General features: G+C 43.7%; 1 protein-coding gene across 4 annotated transcripts in view; it reads right to left on the bottom strand.

Annotated features, from left to right (window-relative positions):
* The window catches only part of WDR59 (WD repeat domain 59), a 72,351-nt gene that overhangs the window by 48,919 nt on the left and 4,352 nt on the right, over positions 1 to 19,080 (bottom strand). For 3 of the 4 annotated variants that reach the window (XM_006755761.2, XM_006755760.2, XM_006755762.2), the window contains exons 2-8: positions 17,204 to 17,253; positions 14,942 to 15,077; positions 11,491 to 11,576; positions 10,384 to 10,464; positions 7,847 to 7,884; positions 5,322 to 5,410; positions 1,516 to 1,632 (exon numbers count right to left, since the gene is read on the bottom strand). In XM_006755761.2, the coding sequence (XP_006755824.1) occupies positions 1,516 to 1,632; positions 5,322 to 5,410; positions 7,847 to 7,884; positions 10,384 to 10,464; positions 11,491 to 11,576; positions 14,942 to 15,077; positions 17,204 to 17,253 (597 nt within the window). The remainder of the gene's footprint in view (positions 1 to 1,515; positions 1,633 to 5,321; positions 5,411 to 7,846; positions 7,885 to 10,383; positions 10,465 to 11,490; positions 11,577 to 14,941; positions 15,078 to 17,203; positions 17,254 to 19,080) is intronic. The other variant, XM_006755763.2, reaches the window with a different exon arrangement.

Here is a 19,080-nt window from a genome sequence, read left to right as displayed (position 1 = left end):
CCCTGCCTTGAACAGACTGTCAAACTACAGGAGGAAGGCCGGGGAGGGTGGGGGGGTAGGGAGGGGGTAAGAGATCAACCAAAGGACTTGTATGCATGCATATAAGCATAACCAATGGACACAAGCCACTGGGGGGTAGGGGAGGCCGGGGGAATGTCAAGGGGCGGGGGAAGGAGACATATGTAATACCCTTTGTAATACTTTAAGCAATAAAAAAAAAAAGAAGAAGAAGCCCATGTGGGTAAAAAAATAATAAAATAAAATAAAACAAAGAAACAAGAAAACCACTTCTGGCACATAAACCTCAAGTACAACCCTGGAGGTTTTACAAATCTCAAGAGAGAAGTTAACTTTCAAGCCTTAGTGTATGTATGGTTTTAGTTTTGCTAACCATACCTAAAAGACGAGCGTGCCTATGAAAATAAAGCAAAGCATTAAATTAATGATGCCGAATCACAAAATTGCTAAGCAAATTTTTGTGGTTAAATCTCTGACCTTCCAGGCAGAGGCTTGACCACAGGAGGAACTGTAGAGCGAGGCTGACTCCGTGCCCTGCATCCTTTTGAGTAAGCGGGCACACACATCACATGCCACAGTCAGAGAAGAAAAACAAACAATAAGAAACACTACACTCTGAGATAAACCAAAAATAATAGTCACCCAAACACATGAACCTTGAGCATTTCTTGTAAGCTAAAGAATCTCTAATAAAACAACTCTGTTCCTGACTTCTGCTGTTATTCCACTCCAGATAGATTAATGGTAAACTTGGTAATCTTAACAATTCTGTGGGCTTTTCTCCTTTCCTTATATGTCTGTTGTGCTTTTTCTTTGCTGAGCCAGTCCTTCTGAAATCTGACTTTCTGGCAACTTCTTTGTCAGTAAACTTCTTTTCCTTTCTAAATGCTTTTGTTTCTGACTTCCTTTCACAAGGGGAAAGGAACAAAGTCCAGGAGTCATCAGATACTAGAGGCCTGGTGCTAGAATTGGTGCATGGGTGGGGTCTGGCCAGCCCTCCCCAATGGGGGCTCATCAAGCCAGGCTGATGGGGGGGAGGGGCCGCAGGCGGTTGCTAGCTGGCCCCATCCCAATTGGGGTGTTGGGGGCTGATTGAGGGCAGGGCCAGTCAGGGGGAGGGGCTGCGGGCAGTTGGTTGGCTGGTCCTGCCTCCGATTGGGGCGTTGGGGACCAACTGGGAGTGGGGCCAGCCAGGAGGGGGGTGGCAATTGGGCTGGTTGGCTGCCCCAGTGCGCATCATAGCCACCGGTCATTTTGGTCATTCTGCCATTCTGGTCGCTGGGCTTTTATAGATATAGATATGCTACTATATCACTCCTACTGGTCTACATAACCAGGTTTACTTGCTCAGCTCCCCAACAAGCACATACACCCCTGAAACACACAGACTGCGCCAACATACTGTAGCTTTCCTTCAGAAGAAAGTGTTGCCTCACAAACACAAACTGATGCCTCCCAAACACAGCTCCCCAACTTCCCCATTGGGGTACCACTCACCTTGACAGAATTATCTTGACTGGAGGTAGCAAGAATGTGCTCACTGTCTGGGTGCCAGTCCAGGCCATGGATTTTGGACAGATGGGCTGCTAGATATTCCACTGCTGTACTAGGTTTCTGCAAAAGACCAGCACATTGTATTGTCTATTTAGAAAAAACTCGAGTCTACCACATAGTCTGCAGGGATGAGCGGGGATGCAAAAATGCTAGATACAGTCTCTATCTTTGAGAAACCACTTTGTTTGGTTTACAACCAACAACAACACTTATCCTGCTCTCCTTCACCCACGCTCTGTATATGGCTCTGGGAGCCTAATCTCTTTCCGCTCCAGTCCCCGACAGGCTTTCATGAAGAATACGAGATAGTGGGGGCTTTTCCCCATTAGTATTATGGTCTGCAATTCTTGCTCCCCTTCCTCAGGATCACCCAAGAAGAGGGGCTGTGATGTCCAAACAGATCCAATGTCAATCCTGAAAACTTCCAATATTAATGTGACCAAGACCCCAAAAAAGAATGAACACACATCACAAAAGAAAACACTACACAATTAATACGCATATAAAAATGAACAAGCTCAAAAGGAAACCTCAAACAATACATTAAAATATGTTTAAGCTATCAAATTGAAAGATACCTATAAATAATACTCAATGCAGAGTCTGCATTTATCACTGTTGGTGTATATATAAAATACCAAAACCTTGGGGCGGGGGGCGGATTTGACAGATTTTATCAAGAGACTTAAAATTGTCCTTTCTCAAGGGAATATTCCAAATTCACAGAAAGCTTTAGATACAAAAGATGTTCATCTTGGAATTTCATGGAACACCAGAAACAATACAAATAGTAATGGGGAATGATTAAAATTTTTAAATCAATTCTAGTACAGCTTTCTGATACAATATGAAGTAGCCATTAAAAGTTATACTTAGAGCCTGGCCGGTGTTTCTCAGTGGTTGGGTGTCGGCCTATGAACCAGGAGGTCGAGGTTTGATTCCTGGTCAAAGCACATGCCTGGGTTGGGGGGTTCGAATCCTTGTGGGGAGCATGCAGGAGGCAGCCAATTGATGATCCTCTCTCATCACTGATGTTTCTATCTCTCCCTCCTTCTCCCTCCTTCGCCCTCCCTCTCCCTCCCTCTCTCCGAAAGCAATAAAAACATTTTTTTTAAAGTTATACTTAGAGTGCTGGCTGGGGGACTCAGTTTCTTGCAGCAGCATCCTGCACACCAAAAGGCTGGGGGTTCAATTTCTGGTCAGGGCACATACCTAGGTTGTGGGTTTAATTCCCAGTCCAGGTACAAACGGGAGGCAACCAATCGATGTGTCTCTCTCACATCAATGTTTCTGTCTCTCCTACTCCCTTCCATTATCTCTAAAAATCAATAGAAAAATATCCTTCGGTGAGGATTAACAACAAAATTTAATAAATAAATATTTCTAAAATAATTATACTTAGAGATTATAACATAGGAAAATGTAATGTTAAATGAAAAAAGTATATATAACTACATATATGATATGATAAACCATGAAAAATGAAGAAGGAAATAAAATATCAAAATGTTAGCATTTATCTCTGGGTAATAGGACTATGAATGATTATTTTCTTTTTATACTTGCTCTAAAGAGCATGTATTAGTACAGTCTCCAGAACTAGCCTCCCTGGGTTAAAATCCTAGTAACAAACTGTGCCTATGTTTACTCATCTGCAGAACAGGGATCACAATAGTACCTACTTTAAAGATTAGTTATAAAGAGAAATAAACCAATACACATAAAGTTCTTTTTTTTAAAAAATATATTCCATTGACTCCCCACAGAGAGGAAAGGAGAGAGAGATAGAGAGCCAGAAACATCGATGAGAGAGAAACATCGATCAGCTGCCTCCTGCACATCCCCCACTGGGGATGCTCCCGCAACCAAGGCACATGCCCCCTACCAGAATCGAATCTGGGACCCCCAAGTCCACAGGCCGACACTCCATCCACCGAGCCAAACCGGCTCTGGCTACACATAAAGTTCTTAGAACAATGCCTGTGCATCAGAAATGCTTAGTAAACATAGTATTATCCGTCACACTGATAATACACTCCAACATCACCACTGATACTGCACTTTTTTAAGCCTCTGAGGCTGGCTGCCATCAGTGCAGCTCTGACACTAGAAGTGCCAGAGAAATAAAACCAACCAGCTTTACAATCCATCTCAGCAGAAGTCTTAAGTTATTAATAGCCAAAAATAAAGTTAAAAACCCTTCAACCAAATAGATAAAAGGCTTGCTGGGGGGAGTCAGGGTTATTAGTGGACCAATCAAAAGACTAGGAAGGAACAGTTTGGCTGTATGTACTTCAAGATAAGGCACACAGGCTGGTGCCATTTGGGACTCAGCCCATCTGGTTTTCCAGATGACCTAATAAACTTATAATTCTTTATTTAAAAAAAAAATAAGGAACACAGGTACTGTTTTGGCAGAGTTCCTGGCTAAATACCAAAGTGTTTCTTTTGCCTATGACTCTGAAAGCATTCTATAGCAAATAGGGATTCACTACAATTAACTTAACCACACATTTCATTTAAACTATTCACTATATTTAAATGCTATGTTAGTGACAAAAAGAATAAACCCAGTCACCACTTTAAGAAATAAAGAGGGTGGAAGAATGACTGCTACCAGAGTGGACTAAAGGGACAGAGACAAAAACATATGGAAGATACACCTGTTCCACCTCTATTTATAAAATCTCCTTCTCCCCTAAGAGCTCCTAAGGCCGAAAGCTTCAGCCAGCACATGACTTCCCCAGCAGTCCTGGCAGCCAATCCAGCAGACCCCCAATCTCTGCTTCATTCCCTCCATTCCCTCTCCGCTCTGCAACTATAAGACCTTACTCCCTGCTAAGAGGGAAGGGAGCAGGGCAGCCAGAAGCAAAACAGACTTTCCAGGCAACACCAGAGTTGGGACAGATCCTGAACAAGTTTCAGGCAAACTCAAAGTAGGTGCTCCCCCAAAGGCTGAGGATCTCCAGCCTCGGGCTTCACAGAGCAGGAAGTGGTGTTTAGACCCCAGATCTTACAGGAGCTTATTGCCCAATCCTCTGGCAGTTAGATACCGGGGAGGCCCTCTCCCTGCATCATTACTGTCCCTCATGTCAACATACCAAACGTTCTACATACTTTCCATTACAACAGCAGTCAAGGACCCCACACCAATTCCTGCTTGTCAGTTACAGGAGCTGTTGAAGGGAAAATATATGGTCTGCAGGCTCTTTTAGGGCTGATGAGATAGCTAGGCCTAAGGGAAGATTTGTGCAACTAAGTACCCCGCATCTCAGTCATTTACACCAGAGATATCCAGGATGGTATACATCCTAGAACAAATAGTTTTTGCTTTACAATCTGGGGCAGTTGACCATCCTAGAATAGTGCTGGGTCTCCCAGGACTGACCTCCTCAATGATATACTCACTATTATTATCAACTTGACTTTAAAGATAAGGAAATGAAGGCTTGGAGACATTCAGTGACTCATCTGATGTCATACTTAGGAGACAGCAAAATGGGACTCTAACTTCAGAGACCAAGTTCATTGTCTTAACCACTGATCATATGCCTCACTTCCCTACCTTCCTTCAACGCCAATTTGATCACTAATCAAAAGATCATCTGGTACTGTGGTCTGAAAATGGCAATTTACCACACTGCACAGGCACGCTAGGCTCTCAGACAAGCCTTGCTACTCACAACATCCTCGTCCTACCCTCTGGGAGGGATTAAAGGCCAACTGGGGGGAAAAGAGAGATTACTCACCCGCTTGTCCCATATCCGTACATCCCCATCGTGGCTGGTGGCAAGGCAATTAGCATTTTTTTTATTCCATTTGACCTGTGAGGCACCCGCTGCAAAGAAAAATCAGGGTAGAAAGCTGCTGACCTCAACACCTTTGGAATCAGAGGACAGCATACCCAGGGGAGCTGGATAATGAACTCTGGTTAAAATAAGCACAGAATCCTTCAAGTTTCTATAGATGAACCAACTCCACCATAAAGAGAAAATAAAGCAAAAAATAAACGAATTAAATAACACATGGCAACAGGATCAGAGTCACCTGATAACTTCACTCGGGGGGAAAAAAATCTACAGGTTACCTCTGAGCAACATCAGCAGGGAAATGCAGTTTCTTAGAGAGCAGACATTGAACGTGGCTATGCTGGTTGGTAACTGACTCATCACACAACCTGGCTCTTCATCACCTCAATGACCAGGATTGCACTCCCAACCTCAATGCCTGCTCCTTCCCTGTTTCCTTTCCCTTTCTTCCTTTCTTCCTTTTCTTTCTTCTTTCTTTCTTTCTTTCTTTCTTTCTTTCTTTTCTTTTTTGGAGGGACAGTGTTGGCAAAACAAAGCTCGGATGAAAAATAAGCTCTAGTATTGCCAAATTCTGCCCTCAGAGGGTTGTGTGCACCCCCCTCCACCACCCCATAAGTGGTTAGACACGGCCACTGGCCCTGCACTGAGTCAGGGAAAGGGAACACGCAGGCACTGTGTGGACTCAGGCCTTCCCCATTCTGCAAACACAAAGAACAACCACAAAAGACCTAATACTTAAGAGAGGCGGCACACTGTAAGATGGCAGAAGAGGTTGAGAAATGGGAAAAACTGGGGCACAGCAGCAATGATAGCTGACTCTTAAAAATAATCAAGTTACGCTGAAACCGGTTTGGCTCAGTGGATAGAGCGTCGGCCTGCGGACTGAAAGGTCTCAGGTTCGATTCCAGTCAAGGGCATGTACCTGGGTTGCGGGCACATCCCCAGTGGGAGATGTACAGGAGGCAGCTGATCGATGTTTCTCTCTCAGTGATGTTTCTAACTCTCTATCTCTCTTCCTTCCTCTCTGTAAAAAAATCAATAAAATATACTTAAAAAAATAAAATAAAAATAATAATAATCAAGTTAAGTTAAACCAGAACCAAACAATGGCCCTCCTTCCCACCTCTTTTTGTTCTTGCTTAGATAACACATGATATTTCTGCTTTGACATCTCTCCCTTTGGGTGGGTGTTTATTATTGGGGATACCATAGTAGATCCAGGGCTTTGAAGAGCAAGAAGTCTGGAGAAAAGCAAGGACTTAGAATCTAACAGGAAATAGAGATAAGGCCCAGAGTTATCCTTGCTTGGTTTTGGTGAGGGTATTTTTTGTTTTTGTTTTTTTTCTTGAGACACAGGGCATCTTAAGTCCCCTAAGAATAAGTGGTGAAGACTCGGTTTTTTTGTAAGAAAGCGTATCAGCTAGAGAATGAGTAAGAAGAGCCCGCTCCATCTCCTCATGACAGGACCTTGATGCCAAAAGATAATCCTGATGATTAGGCTCCATCCCTGTGAGTAAGGTTTACCAGTTCTACACCCAAGTTTGACTCTCAGGAACTGGTGGGAACCCGCCACAAGGGCCCAGTGCAGAATCCCAACAATAGTTCATTCCACCTGAGCAATGAAAACAGGTAGATCAGATTTCAAAGACGCAGTGCCTCCATATTAAATGAAACCTTGGGGACACAATCAGCATCATCTAGAATGTGGGGAAACCACAGGACAAACAACCTGGTTTCTTCAATAAACAAACTGCAGAAAAAGAAATACAAACCAAAAAAGGAAAAGGAGAAGAACGCTACCAATTAATAAAGATAAGAAGTATATCAACCATTTGCAAGTATAGACTTTACTTGGATTCCGATTCAAATAATTGTAAAAAAAAAAAAAAAGTAGAGACAGACAGACTGCTGGGGAAATTTGAATACTACTCAAGTGTATGATGATAATAAAAAGCTATTGTTAATATTTTTAGGTATGTTGACAGTATATAATTATGTCTTTTAAAGGATTCTTTTCTTGTAAAAAATACTTAATGAAATATCTGTTGATGAAATGAAATACCTGGGATTTGCTTCAAAATAATCCCAAAGAGGATAGGGTGGCAGGTGGGACAGTGGGTAGAGCTAGAGATGAAAAAAGACTGGCAGTATGTTGACAATTGTGGATGCTGGATGATGAACACAAAGTACTTCACTTTATGCTATTTTTATATACATTTAAAATTTTCCACAATAAAAAGTTTAAAAATAAATCAATTTAGTTCCTGTCCTTGCATTCTGAAATAAGTTGCTGACTACAACTCGATAGTCCTGACTAACTTCTAAGAGAAACCTGAAGCAAGTCCCTTGCAATATGGGCCTTAAAATTCCACCTAGCCGCAACAAAACATGGGGTGTGGACAGTCAGTGTGAGAGAAAGAATGGAAGGAATAGAATAAAGACAAACAGAGGGAATATACACTCACCTACAGCAGACAGTGCAATGGTCGGCTTCCTTGTGTCTCTGAAATACAAAAGTCAGAAATCAAATGCCCAATTCATATGCCACCATCCACCTGGTGCTTTTCACCCTCTGCACATATTTCTTCACTTTCCTTTCAGTACGTACTCGGAGATCAGTGGGAATGTGAGAGCCTTAAAAAGAACATAAAGAGCCCTAGCTGGTTTGGCTCAGTGGCTAGAGCGTCAGCCTTCGGATGAAGGGTCCTGGGATCGATTTCGGTCAAGGGCACATACCTTGGTTGCAGGCTTGATCCCTGGCCCTGGTCAGGGCACATGGGAGAGGCAACCAATCAATGTGTCTCTCTCATACTGATGTTTCTCTCTGTCTCTCCCCCTCCCTCCACTCTCTCTAAAAATCAATGGGAAAATATCCTCCAGTGAGGATTAACAACAACAACAAAACACACACACACAAAAGAGCACAGCATGGCCTGGGTGACCCCAATGTAGGAGCAGAAAAAGCCAAAAGAATACCTTCCTGGTGTCACTTCTCCTAATGGAACAAGGGGACAGTCATGGAGGGGTAACTCTGCAAGAACCTTACCAAAGCATTTCAAAGGTAAAGTAAAAAACTAGTCTGGGTGTTCACGACAGCCAAGAGGTGGAGGCAACCCAAGTGTCCATCGACTGGTCAGTGGATAAATGTGATATTTTCATACAGTGGGATAGTATTAGGCCTTAAAAGGAAGGAGAGTCTGTCACATGCTGCAACATGGATGAACCTTGAGGACATTACACTAAGTGAAATAAGTCAGTCACAAAAGGTAGAAGACAGGCCAGGTATTGCGATATGACAGGTCTGACAGACCAATGAAAGGGATTCTTAGAGAGCAAGGGTGTGTACGGCTGACGTCACCAGCATTCCCTGCAGGTTAGCACTTCAAGGTGATTGAAGCTCTCTCTTTTTTCTTTTTTTTTAATATATTTTATTGATTTTTTACAGAGAGAAAGGGAGAGGGATAGAGAGCTAGAAACATCGATGAGAGAGAAACATCGATCAGCTGCCTCCTGCACATCCCCCACTGGGGAAGTGCCCGCAACCCAGGTACATGCCCCCAACCGGAATCGAACCTGGGACCTTTCAGTCTGCAGGCCAACGCTCTATCCACTGAGCAAAACCGGTTTCGGCATGAAGCTCTCTTTTTTTTTAATTGAATTTATGGGGGTGACATTGGTTCACAAAACCATATAAGTTTCAGGTGCACAACTCTAAAAACCATCATCTGCACACTGCATTGTACAGTCCACCTTTCAATGTAAAGTATCACAAAGCCACTGCCATTTGGGAGCAGAGCAGCCTGGGGAGGGCAAAAAGTGGACCATCTCCGGGACTCTACAGACTATACCCACTAGTTAGTCACCTCTGTTATGGTAAAGAGAACTTCGCTTTACAAAGGGAGAGGGGAAGTGACATTTATTAAGAACTTACACAATAATGTGGTGAAGGCCTTGGGGGGGATGGGCACGGATCCAGGGTGGAGGAGGTCAATGGAGTGGGTGGGGGAAGAGGACATCTGTAATACTTTCAACAATAAACTTTAAAAAAAAAAAAAAAGAACTTACAAAGTGCTCTGGCCAGTGTGGCTCAGTTGGTTGGAGCATCAGCCTGTACACGAAGGGGTGGTGGGTTTGAATCCCAGTCAGGACACATACCCAGGTTGAGGATTCAATCCCCAGTCAGGACATACCCAGGTTGAGGGTTCGATCCCCAGTCAGGGCATGTGTGGGAGGCAACCCATCAATGTTTCTCTCTCTCTCCTCCTTCTCCTCCTTCTCCTCCTCCTCCTCTCTCACACACACTATTCCTCGAAAAAAGTAATTGAAAAATATATATTAAAAAAAAGAACTTACAAGGCGTCAGGCCTGGGCCGGGTGCTCCTTACCCCATGAAGAGTATCTCTACCAGGTGGCTCTCAGCTACCCTCACAGATGGGGAACTGAGAAGCCTCCCAAAGAACAAGTAAAGAGCTGAGCAGATGTGTCTTGTAGCACTGCCTACAGGAACAGCTGTGTGTCTGTGCCCATCAAAATTCCCCCGCCATCACCTGCCACTTCAGTAAACTTCAGCCTGACTTCCAAATGCCACAAAATCTCCCTAGCTGCTGAAGACCATTTTGCAAACCACTGTGACAGGACTGCGTGCAGAGAAGTAAGGCCCCTGAGACAACCAGTGACTGACAGTGAACAGCACCCCCACTTCCTTAGCCCTCGGGGTGGGATGCCTCTGAGGAGGGAGTTTTACACTAGCACCTAGCAGCCCAGCCTCACCGGTTCACAGTGGTACACAGGTGGATAATGCGCCCTCTCTTTGTGGCCGTCCCCATCCTGTCTCTTCTCCATCCCCTACCGCACTTCTTTCAACTCCTAAATAATGTATCTGCAAAGTATCCCTGTCTCAGGGTCTGCCTTCCAGGGGGCACCAAACTCAGATGTCTGATCTCTAAAATGAAGCTGCCAAATCATGCCACACCACGTAGCTATGCCTCTTCATTGTTCTTACTTGATATCCCAAATGTAGATGTAGGTGTCCACAGAGCTGGTCACGAGGAGATCCGGTTCAAACACTGCCCAGTCCAAGTCGCTGGGAACACAGAATAATAAAGAGAGAGAAAATTCAGAATCTGGTTCCAAAGCAGTGGCAGGTTTAGTCTCTGGGGGTTTTGAAAGTCACTGTTAATGGGCTTCTTAACACGGTTTAGGCTGGGCATCTCCAACGTTCTTTGGGAATGAACAAGACTTAACTGAGCTCGGAAAGAAACATTCAGGTCCTTCCCTGTCATCTCCAGCTATCTTACACGTGCTCCGGAACAGAAATGGAGTATTTCAACTTAAAACACACATGCATGCATGCACACATGCGGGCACAGACTGTACAGATAAAACAAGGAAAATTTTTGACTTTTCATTTTTGAATCAGACTCCACTACAGGGACAGTGAGTAAACCCAACGTCCCTTAGCAGTGGCAAGCTGCCATGTTACCAGCAGGCCTCTGGTCCCCTACTCGTGCCCTCGCGTCTAGAAAGGCGGTTACTACGTGAACAGTTAGCAGAGGCAGGGGTCTAGCCTTTCCTATCACTTCCAAGTCCATTTCACCACCCCTGCACTCCCTGCTGCTACTTCCCAGAACAAGCTTTCTCCACCCAGAAACAGGGACCCAGGGAAGGGTGGCTCAGGGGACACTCCAGAGGCCACTGGAAGGCCATCAGTGGAAGGGAACTGCATGTCTGGACGATGGACTGCAAAGCAGGAGCTCTATGTGGGGACTCACATCTGCTGGAGAAAGGGTACAGGCTGCCCCCGGATAACTCTATTCCTGGCCACCGCCGACTATGACCTGAGGGATTATGGCATAACTTCCCCTCCTGTGTTAAAGTCAGCTCTAATCCTTACTCTGTACCTGTCTAAATATTTTCTGGGATCAGGATTAATACCACATGAACGCTGGTTCCTAAATACCAGTGTTTTCCACTGTGAAAGTCATCACCTCAGTACAAGCTAACGATCTAACAGCCACCCAGGGCCAACGCAACACAGAGAATCAAGCTGTGGGAGGAGGTGGGTGCTTTCATCTCACTCCCTAGGGAGCTGCAGAGGGCTGGTGCCTACCTGATTACACGAGTATGGCCCTGTAAGGTTGTGCCAACTTCCCCACAGCCGTCTTTCCACTTATAGAGGTCGACCCGTTGGTTACTCTGAAAAGAAAAAGGGAAAGAAGGCATCAGAATATATGCTCTCACCCCAATCTGCTTAAGGCCAAGAAAGGGAAGCCATGTCAAAACCAGCTTGCATGGCAAAGACCCTACAGACTGAGCATGTGAGGTAAGGGTACTGGAGATGGTCCCAAACCACTAGAGCAGGGGTGGGCAAACATTTTGACTGGAGGGCCACAATGGGTTCTTAAACTGGACCGGAGGGCCGGAACAAAAGCATGGATGGAGTGTTTGTGTGAACTAATATAAATTCAAAGTAAACATCATTACATAAAAGGGTAGGGTCCTTTTTTTTTTCTAGTTTTATTCATTTCAAAAGGGCCAGATCCGGCGGGCCGTAGTTTGCCTACGGCTGCACTAGAGGAACCTCCTCCCTATTCTGAAGGTCACACACCCATTTCTCTCCACTGCTGGCACACCAGATATTTTTAGCTCACTCTTCCCATTATCAAGTGCTTAGAGTCAACCTACCATGCTTTAAAAACACAGATGCACAAGAAAAAGAACAGAAACACCATCAAAAGGGTGTCGGAGAAGGCAAAATTACACAAGACTCCTTAAAACAGGCCTATATCAAATTTATTTATTTATCACTATTATACTAGAGGCCCGATGCATGAAATTCATGCAAGGGGCTTAGCCTTCGCAGCCCCTCGCAGCCTCGGCCAGCCCTCACAGCCTGGGTTGATCTTTGCAGCCTCAGCTTCGTCCAGAAGGTCATCCAGGTGGTCGTTTCACTGTTTGGTCTAATTAGCATATTAGGTCATTAGGATATAGGATTTTTTAATCCTTACCCGAGGGTATTTTTTCCTTTTTTTTTTTTACAGGAAGTGGAACGGAGAGGGAAAGACAGAGAGAAACATCGATGTGAGAGAAACACATCGATTGGTTGCCTCCTGTAGGAGCCCTGACCAGGGCCTGGGCTGGGGAGGGACTTGCAACCAAGGTACATACTCTTGACCGGAATCAAACCCGGGACCCTTTTGGTCCACAGGCCAACGCTCTATCCACTGAGCCAAAGCGGCTAGGGCTCAAATTTCTTAAAGACTTACACAGAACGACACAGAAAAATGGGCCAATAGAAACAATAGTTACAACAGGAAAAAAGAAGAAGAAAAAAGCTTTGATCAAACTATATTTCACTTAAAAACACAACAAACCGGCAAAGGCTCGTAAACTATCATGAGTTTATGAAACACACTGATAGTGAATAAAGGTTACTAATAGGCTGTTTAATAATATATAGATGACTGATTTTCATTTTAGTTCAGAGTCATACAGGTGGATAACATTTCAAGATTTTTATATTGAAATGCCTAATTCCAATTCTAAATCGGTAAGATTCCTGTGAAAAGATTAGGATTCAAAATAGCTTCCAATGGGACTAAGAGTGAAAAGAAATTCCCTTCATCTTACAATATTCCCTGACATTTCCAAAGGGTTTGCTCAATGAACTAGGAACATTATTAACAGATGAGTCCTCTGGTCTTTCTCACCACACTATACACTGGGTGTCATCACCCATGTCTCATATAGATGAGGCAACTGATGCTCAAAAAAAAAAAAATCAATAAATTGAACTTCATTAAAACTTTTACGTATCAAAGGACATTATCAAGAAAATGAAAAGGCCCTGGCCAGGTAGCTCAGTTGGTTGGAGCGTTGTCCCAATGTGCCAGGATTGCAGGTTCGATCCCCAGTTGGGGCACATATGGGAGTCAACCAATAAATGCATAAATAAGTGGAACAACAATCAATGTCTCTCTCTCACTATCTCTCTCTAGAATCAATCAATAAAATTTTTTTCAAAAGAAAGTGAAGCCGAAACCGGTTTGGCTCAGTGGATAGAGCGTCAGCCTGCGGACTGAAAGGTCCCAGGTTCGATTCCGGTCAAGGGCATGTACCTTGGTTGTGGGCACATTCTCAGTGGGAGGTGTGCAGGAGGCAGCCGATCGATGTCTCTCTCTCATCGATGTTTCTAACTCTCTATCTCTCTCACTATCTCTCTCTAGAATCAATCAATAAAATTTTTTTCAAAAGAAAGTGAAAAGAATCTGCGGAAGTACAGTAAATATTTGCAAATCATATATCTGATGAGGGTCTAGAGTCAAAAGTATATAAAGAATTATTACAGCCCTGGCCAGTGTGGCTTAATTGAGTATCATCCCATGCACCAAAAGGTCGCCAGTTCGATTCCTGGTCAGCGCACATGACTGGTTTGCGGGCTTGATCCCGTTAGGGGGCATGCAGGAGGCAGCCAATCAATGTTTCTTTTTCTCTCTTCCTCTCCCTTCCTCTTTCTCTCAAAATCAAGAAAAATATTTTTTAAAAAGAACTATTACAATTCAAAAGCAAAAAGACAAACAACCCAATGCAAAAATGGGCAAAAAACTTGAATAAACATTTCTCCAAAAAAAGATATACAAATGGACAACAGGCCCATGAAAAGATGCTCAACATCATTAGTCATTAGGGAAATGCAAATCAAACCCACGTGAGGTACCACTTTACCTAGTACACTAACTAGAATGGCTATAATTTTTTTTTAATTTAAATACAAGAGGAAGTAACTACTTTTGGTGACAATGTGGATAAAATGGAACCATTATGCATTGCTGGTGGGACTGTAGAACAGTTCAGCCACTGTAGAAAACAGTTTCATAGTCCCTCAAAAAGTTAAACACAGACTTACCACATGACCCTGCCATTCCACTCCTAGATACATATATACTAAAAAGAAGTGAGCCCAACTGGTGTGGCTCAGTGGTTGAGCATCAACCTATGAACCAGGAGGTCACGGTTCGATTCCTGGTCAGGGCACATGTCCGGGTTGCAGGCTCAATCCCCGGTAGGGGTTGTGAAAGAGGCAGCTGATCAATGATTCTCTCTCAGCATTGATGTTTCTATCTCTCTCCCTCTCCCTTCTTCTCTCTGAAATCAATTTTAAAAAAAGAAAAAAAAAGGAAGAACTCCTTCCTTTGAGTGAAGGGCATACGGCATCTTCTGATCCCTCTGAAAGCACTGAAGGTCAACCACAGCTGAGCTCACTAGTTCCCCCTCAAAACGGGTTTCAGCGTCACCGGCTAGTGACATTGCTGCTAATGAAAACAGGTTCTGATCACACAGGTTCTGTTTCCCTTGCAAATCTGGATTCAATCCTTAGAAACACAAAGTCTGACACCTATGGTACCAATAAAACCTTTTCATATACATAACCTCTATCTTCCTTTTAGAACCACCCACACCTCTTTTCCGCCTGAGAAATGAGGGTTATATTCTCTTCCCTACATAAGATACCCCTTTCAGCCCCAGACCACACATGTCATATAGTCCTTAAATAAACTCACCGAAGCTGCGAAGTAGTGTGCAAAGCTGTCATGAGGATTCCACTGCACAGCGCCAATGTCCCACTTGCTCTGGCGAGAGATCTTTCGGTGACCTTCGAAAGGGGCATCTAGATTAACGATGTATAGGAACCGGCGGCTAGGAGAACAACATATCATGATGACACTATAACAGCATTAGCATTAAGATAGAAAAGCACATTTAGAATTACATATGATTTGCGAGCAGTGCTCAAAAAACCCCAGGTATACTGACCATTTATCTACTCTGAAAGGCATGCAAGTGCAGGAGTAACTCAGGTGGCTGTTAGACAAGCAGGAGCATCCCTGTGAGTCTTCCTCTAGAGATCGTCTTCCCCACCACATCCATGAAAGTCTGACCTCTTCCCACCACAGTCAGCTCCAACCCTGCCCCTCTCCCAGCCTTTCCCAGTGCCCCAGCGCGGACAGTCACTGCTTCTACATTACTCCCAATATGTGGTTTGCATTTTGACTGCAGCCTGTATCTGTGTTGCAGAACTACTACTGTTAAGGCTCTCATCCTGAACCAACTAAGTGTTTGGAGTATGGACCAAGTCTCAAATATCTTGATATGCCCAGAATCACTAAGGTGCAGTGTTTACCATGCTTTAACAAGTGCGTGTTAAATTAAACACATCACTTATCACTTAGCCAAATATCCTGTAGAAAAATCTCAATTTCCCTTACAAGTCATCTGCCTGAAAGGGAAACTAAACGAAATCTAACAGGAGGGAAATAACAACAACAACAAATAATGAAAATAACATATTAAGTGTCAATAATGTTCAAGGTACCAATCAATATAAATGAAATGAGAACAGGGATGTCCTGTGTTCACTTATTTTTCCTTTTTTGGTGTGTAAATTAACATTTCAGCAGCCATCAGCTATCAATTCATTGTTAGCACTCTAAGCCCCTGGATATCAATGAATATAGGTGGGCTCAAAAATGAAGGAAAAGATTAATAGTCCCTATTCAGAAAAGATAGGAAATGGAAAGTTAAAATGACATGGAAAACTAGCAGAAACCCTAAGAGGGATAGTTAAGGGAAAAGAAGGAACGCATAGGTAGGACACAAATTCACAGAACTTCCGAAACTTCTAAAAAGTTGCTGCAGAACAAAGATCTAGAACCTCTGGCCAGCTGGCATCTTATCATTAGAACAAAAAACAGGAAAAGGCTAAGAGCTAAACATATGAGGTGCCTGTCAACAGGGGAGTTCAGAGACATTCCAGAGCAAATACAGGACAGAAGTTAAACAAACGCATTTATCTTCATTCCCCTTTAAAGACCCATTAAAATAAGAATCTACATATAATAATAAAAGCATAATATGCTAATTAGACCAGACTTCCTTCCGGACCACCTTCCGGACAAAGCCAGGGCTGCAAGGGAAGCCCAGGTCCTGGGTGCCAAAGCGAAACCAGTGCTGGCAGCCGGGGGAAGGAAGGCCTACTCTTGCACGGATTTCGTGCATCAGGCCTCTAGTATATCTATAAGAAAGGCAGCTCTTACCTGGGAAAAGTTTAACTCTAGTTTTGGAGGAAAAAGAAAGGTCAAGTTTAGCTCATGGAAGACAACTGGGCTAGCTGGTTTGGCTCAGTGGATAGAGCACTGGCCTACAAAGTGAAGGGTCCCGGGTTCGATTCCAGTCAAGGGCACTAGCCCAGGTTGCAGGCTCAATCCCCAGTGTGAGGGGTGCAGGAGATCAATGATTCTCTTCTCATTGATGCTTCTATCTCTCTCTCCCTCTCCCTTCTTCTCTGAAATCAATAAAAATTAAAAAAAAAATTTTTTTGCACCAGAAGACACTAAAATAAGGTAGTTCAATTTATTCATGATGAAATCCAATTCCTCCACAAGAAAACCAAGTCCAGGGAGGCAACTAAAATGCCATAATCAATGGCACTGCCAAACGAGAACCAGGTTCCCCTCAATCTTAGTAACTACCTGTTCAACTATACCAGCTGGCATCCTTCTGAAGAGTCCGTGCAGTAAACAGAGAACTGCAATGCCGAGACCAGTCACTAAAATTTCAGAGGAATTTGATTGCTTACCTGTTAGAGCAGAGACAAAAATAACTGCAAATAATCCCTACCAGTCCCCCTGAGGTCAATAGCACAGCAGAACTAAACCCTAGGATCGTAACCCTTACATATAAGAGTATTTTCTAATTTCCCAGAAACCTCTTAATTTTCTATCTGTTCCCAGAAGTCATGGCAGACAAAGAGCAAGCTCACTCACCCAGAAAGCACCGCATGCTGCCCGAGACAGTCCACAGACATTGCCGTTGCCTGTGAGAGAGAAAACAGACTTAGTTCTGCTAGCAAAGGCAGCTCAGGTTGGAGAAGACAGGCAGGAAGTCAGTCACCGTGGGTTCTTCCTCTTCCCATGGCTAAGGCATTCCCGGGTTTTATCCCTTTCTAGTTTTTATCCAAATCTCACATTCACCTTCCACAATAGGGCAGCTGTTGTCTGTTCCTTCAACACCAGGACTACTCACAACCAATACTGGCATATTCTAAATTGAGGAGACAGAAGTCCTAGAACCCTTGGAGAATCTGACTAACTTGGAGCAAAGAGAGCTACTCAGAGCCCCTTCCAAGCAAAACCTGACCTGGGACATCATCATCATCATCATCATCATCATCACACACACACACACACACACACACACACACACTACCCATGCCTTTGCAAAGGGCACAGATCCTCGAAGCTGAATGGCAATGGTAATAGTCAAACACCAGCCCTACTGAATCCAGTCATATTGTTGTTGTGATACCCAGTTTCCACTTAACCTGTGGTTTCTAGTACCATTTTCACTACTTTCTCCTTCCCAGGTCTCCCAATTCCAAGGAAGCATCACCTTTTCAGGATCCAATGTCTAATCCCCAAGAGACCACACCCAATCATATGGCTACATTCAGGCCTGGTCGGTGTGGCTCAGTTGGTTGAGTGTCGTCCCATACACCAAGAGGTCACCTGTCTGACTCCTAGCCAGGGCACATGCCAGAGTCTTGAGCTCATCCCTAGTAGAGGGCATACAGGAAGCAGATGAATGATATTTCTCTCATTGATGTTCCTATCTCTCTCTCCCTCTCCCTTCTTCTTTCTCAATAAAAACATTTTAAAAAATGGCTGCATTCAGGCTAAAGCATGAGGCTGTTTTTAATCATGCCAGCTACAGCCCTAAATTCTCTTATTTGGACAAGTTCAATTCCTGCTTCATTTTCTGGGCATTATCTGAATCAGTTTGTGCCACTGTTTAGTTATTTAATGCTCTAAGTTACTTCTAGAAACCATCAAGAGAGAGTCCACATGCTGCTGCTACACTCACAAATCACCAGAAATTCTCTTCCTCACTCTCACTGGTCTCATTAATGGGTTTCTCCCACTCGAACACCCTCATGAAATATGTCATAGGTAATATTGGGGACAAGAAGCCAGAGTGCTCTCGCTGGAGGCTAAAAGTGTTTATTATGCATCCTTCATTCCACTAGAGTCATGAGCAGAAAAAAGCCCTACTGGAAAGGCAGGCAGTGAAATGAGATGTCATTTCAGAACTCTACTGTGTAATTTATAGATTAAAGGTATGAAAGAAAGATGGGGCCTCCAACTGTCTCCTATATATATATATAAAATATGGTTTTTAAAAATCACCTTAAAGGAAAAACAAAAAAGAACAAAAATCACCTTGATATTTATCATAGCTTTAATCATAATTGCCAAAAAATGGAAAACACAAATTATGATCTATCTATCCACTGGAATACTACTGGGCAATACAAAGGAAGAGACTAAATAATATGTTCAAAACATGAGTAAATCTCAAAAGCACTGGGTTAAGTGAAAGAAGCCATACTCAAAAGGTAACACACTGGCCCTGGCCAGCTTGGCTCAGTGGATAGAGCGTGACCCCAGGGCTGAAGGGTTCCAGGTTCGATTCCAGTCAAGGGCATGTACCTCGGTTGCAGGCTCCATCCCAGACCCTGATTGGGGTGCATGCGGGAGGCAACCAATCAATGTTTCTCTCTCTCTCTCTTTGTCTTTCCCCCTCCCTTCTACTCTCTCTAAAAATCAATGGAAAAATATCTTTGAGTGAGGATTAACAAAAAGAA

Source organism: Myotis davidii, unplaced genomic scaffold (assembly GCF_000327345.1).
Source record: "Myotis davidii unplaced genomic scaffold, ASM32734v1 scaffold453, whole genome shotgun sequence".
NCBI classification, from domain to species: Eukaryota; Metazoa; Chordata; class Mammalia; order Chiroptera; family Vespertilionidae; genus Myotis; species Myotis davidii.
Note: the sequence above shows the minus strand (reverse complement) of the source record. Positions and strands in the feature narration are given on the sequence as shown.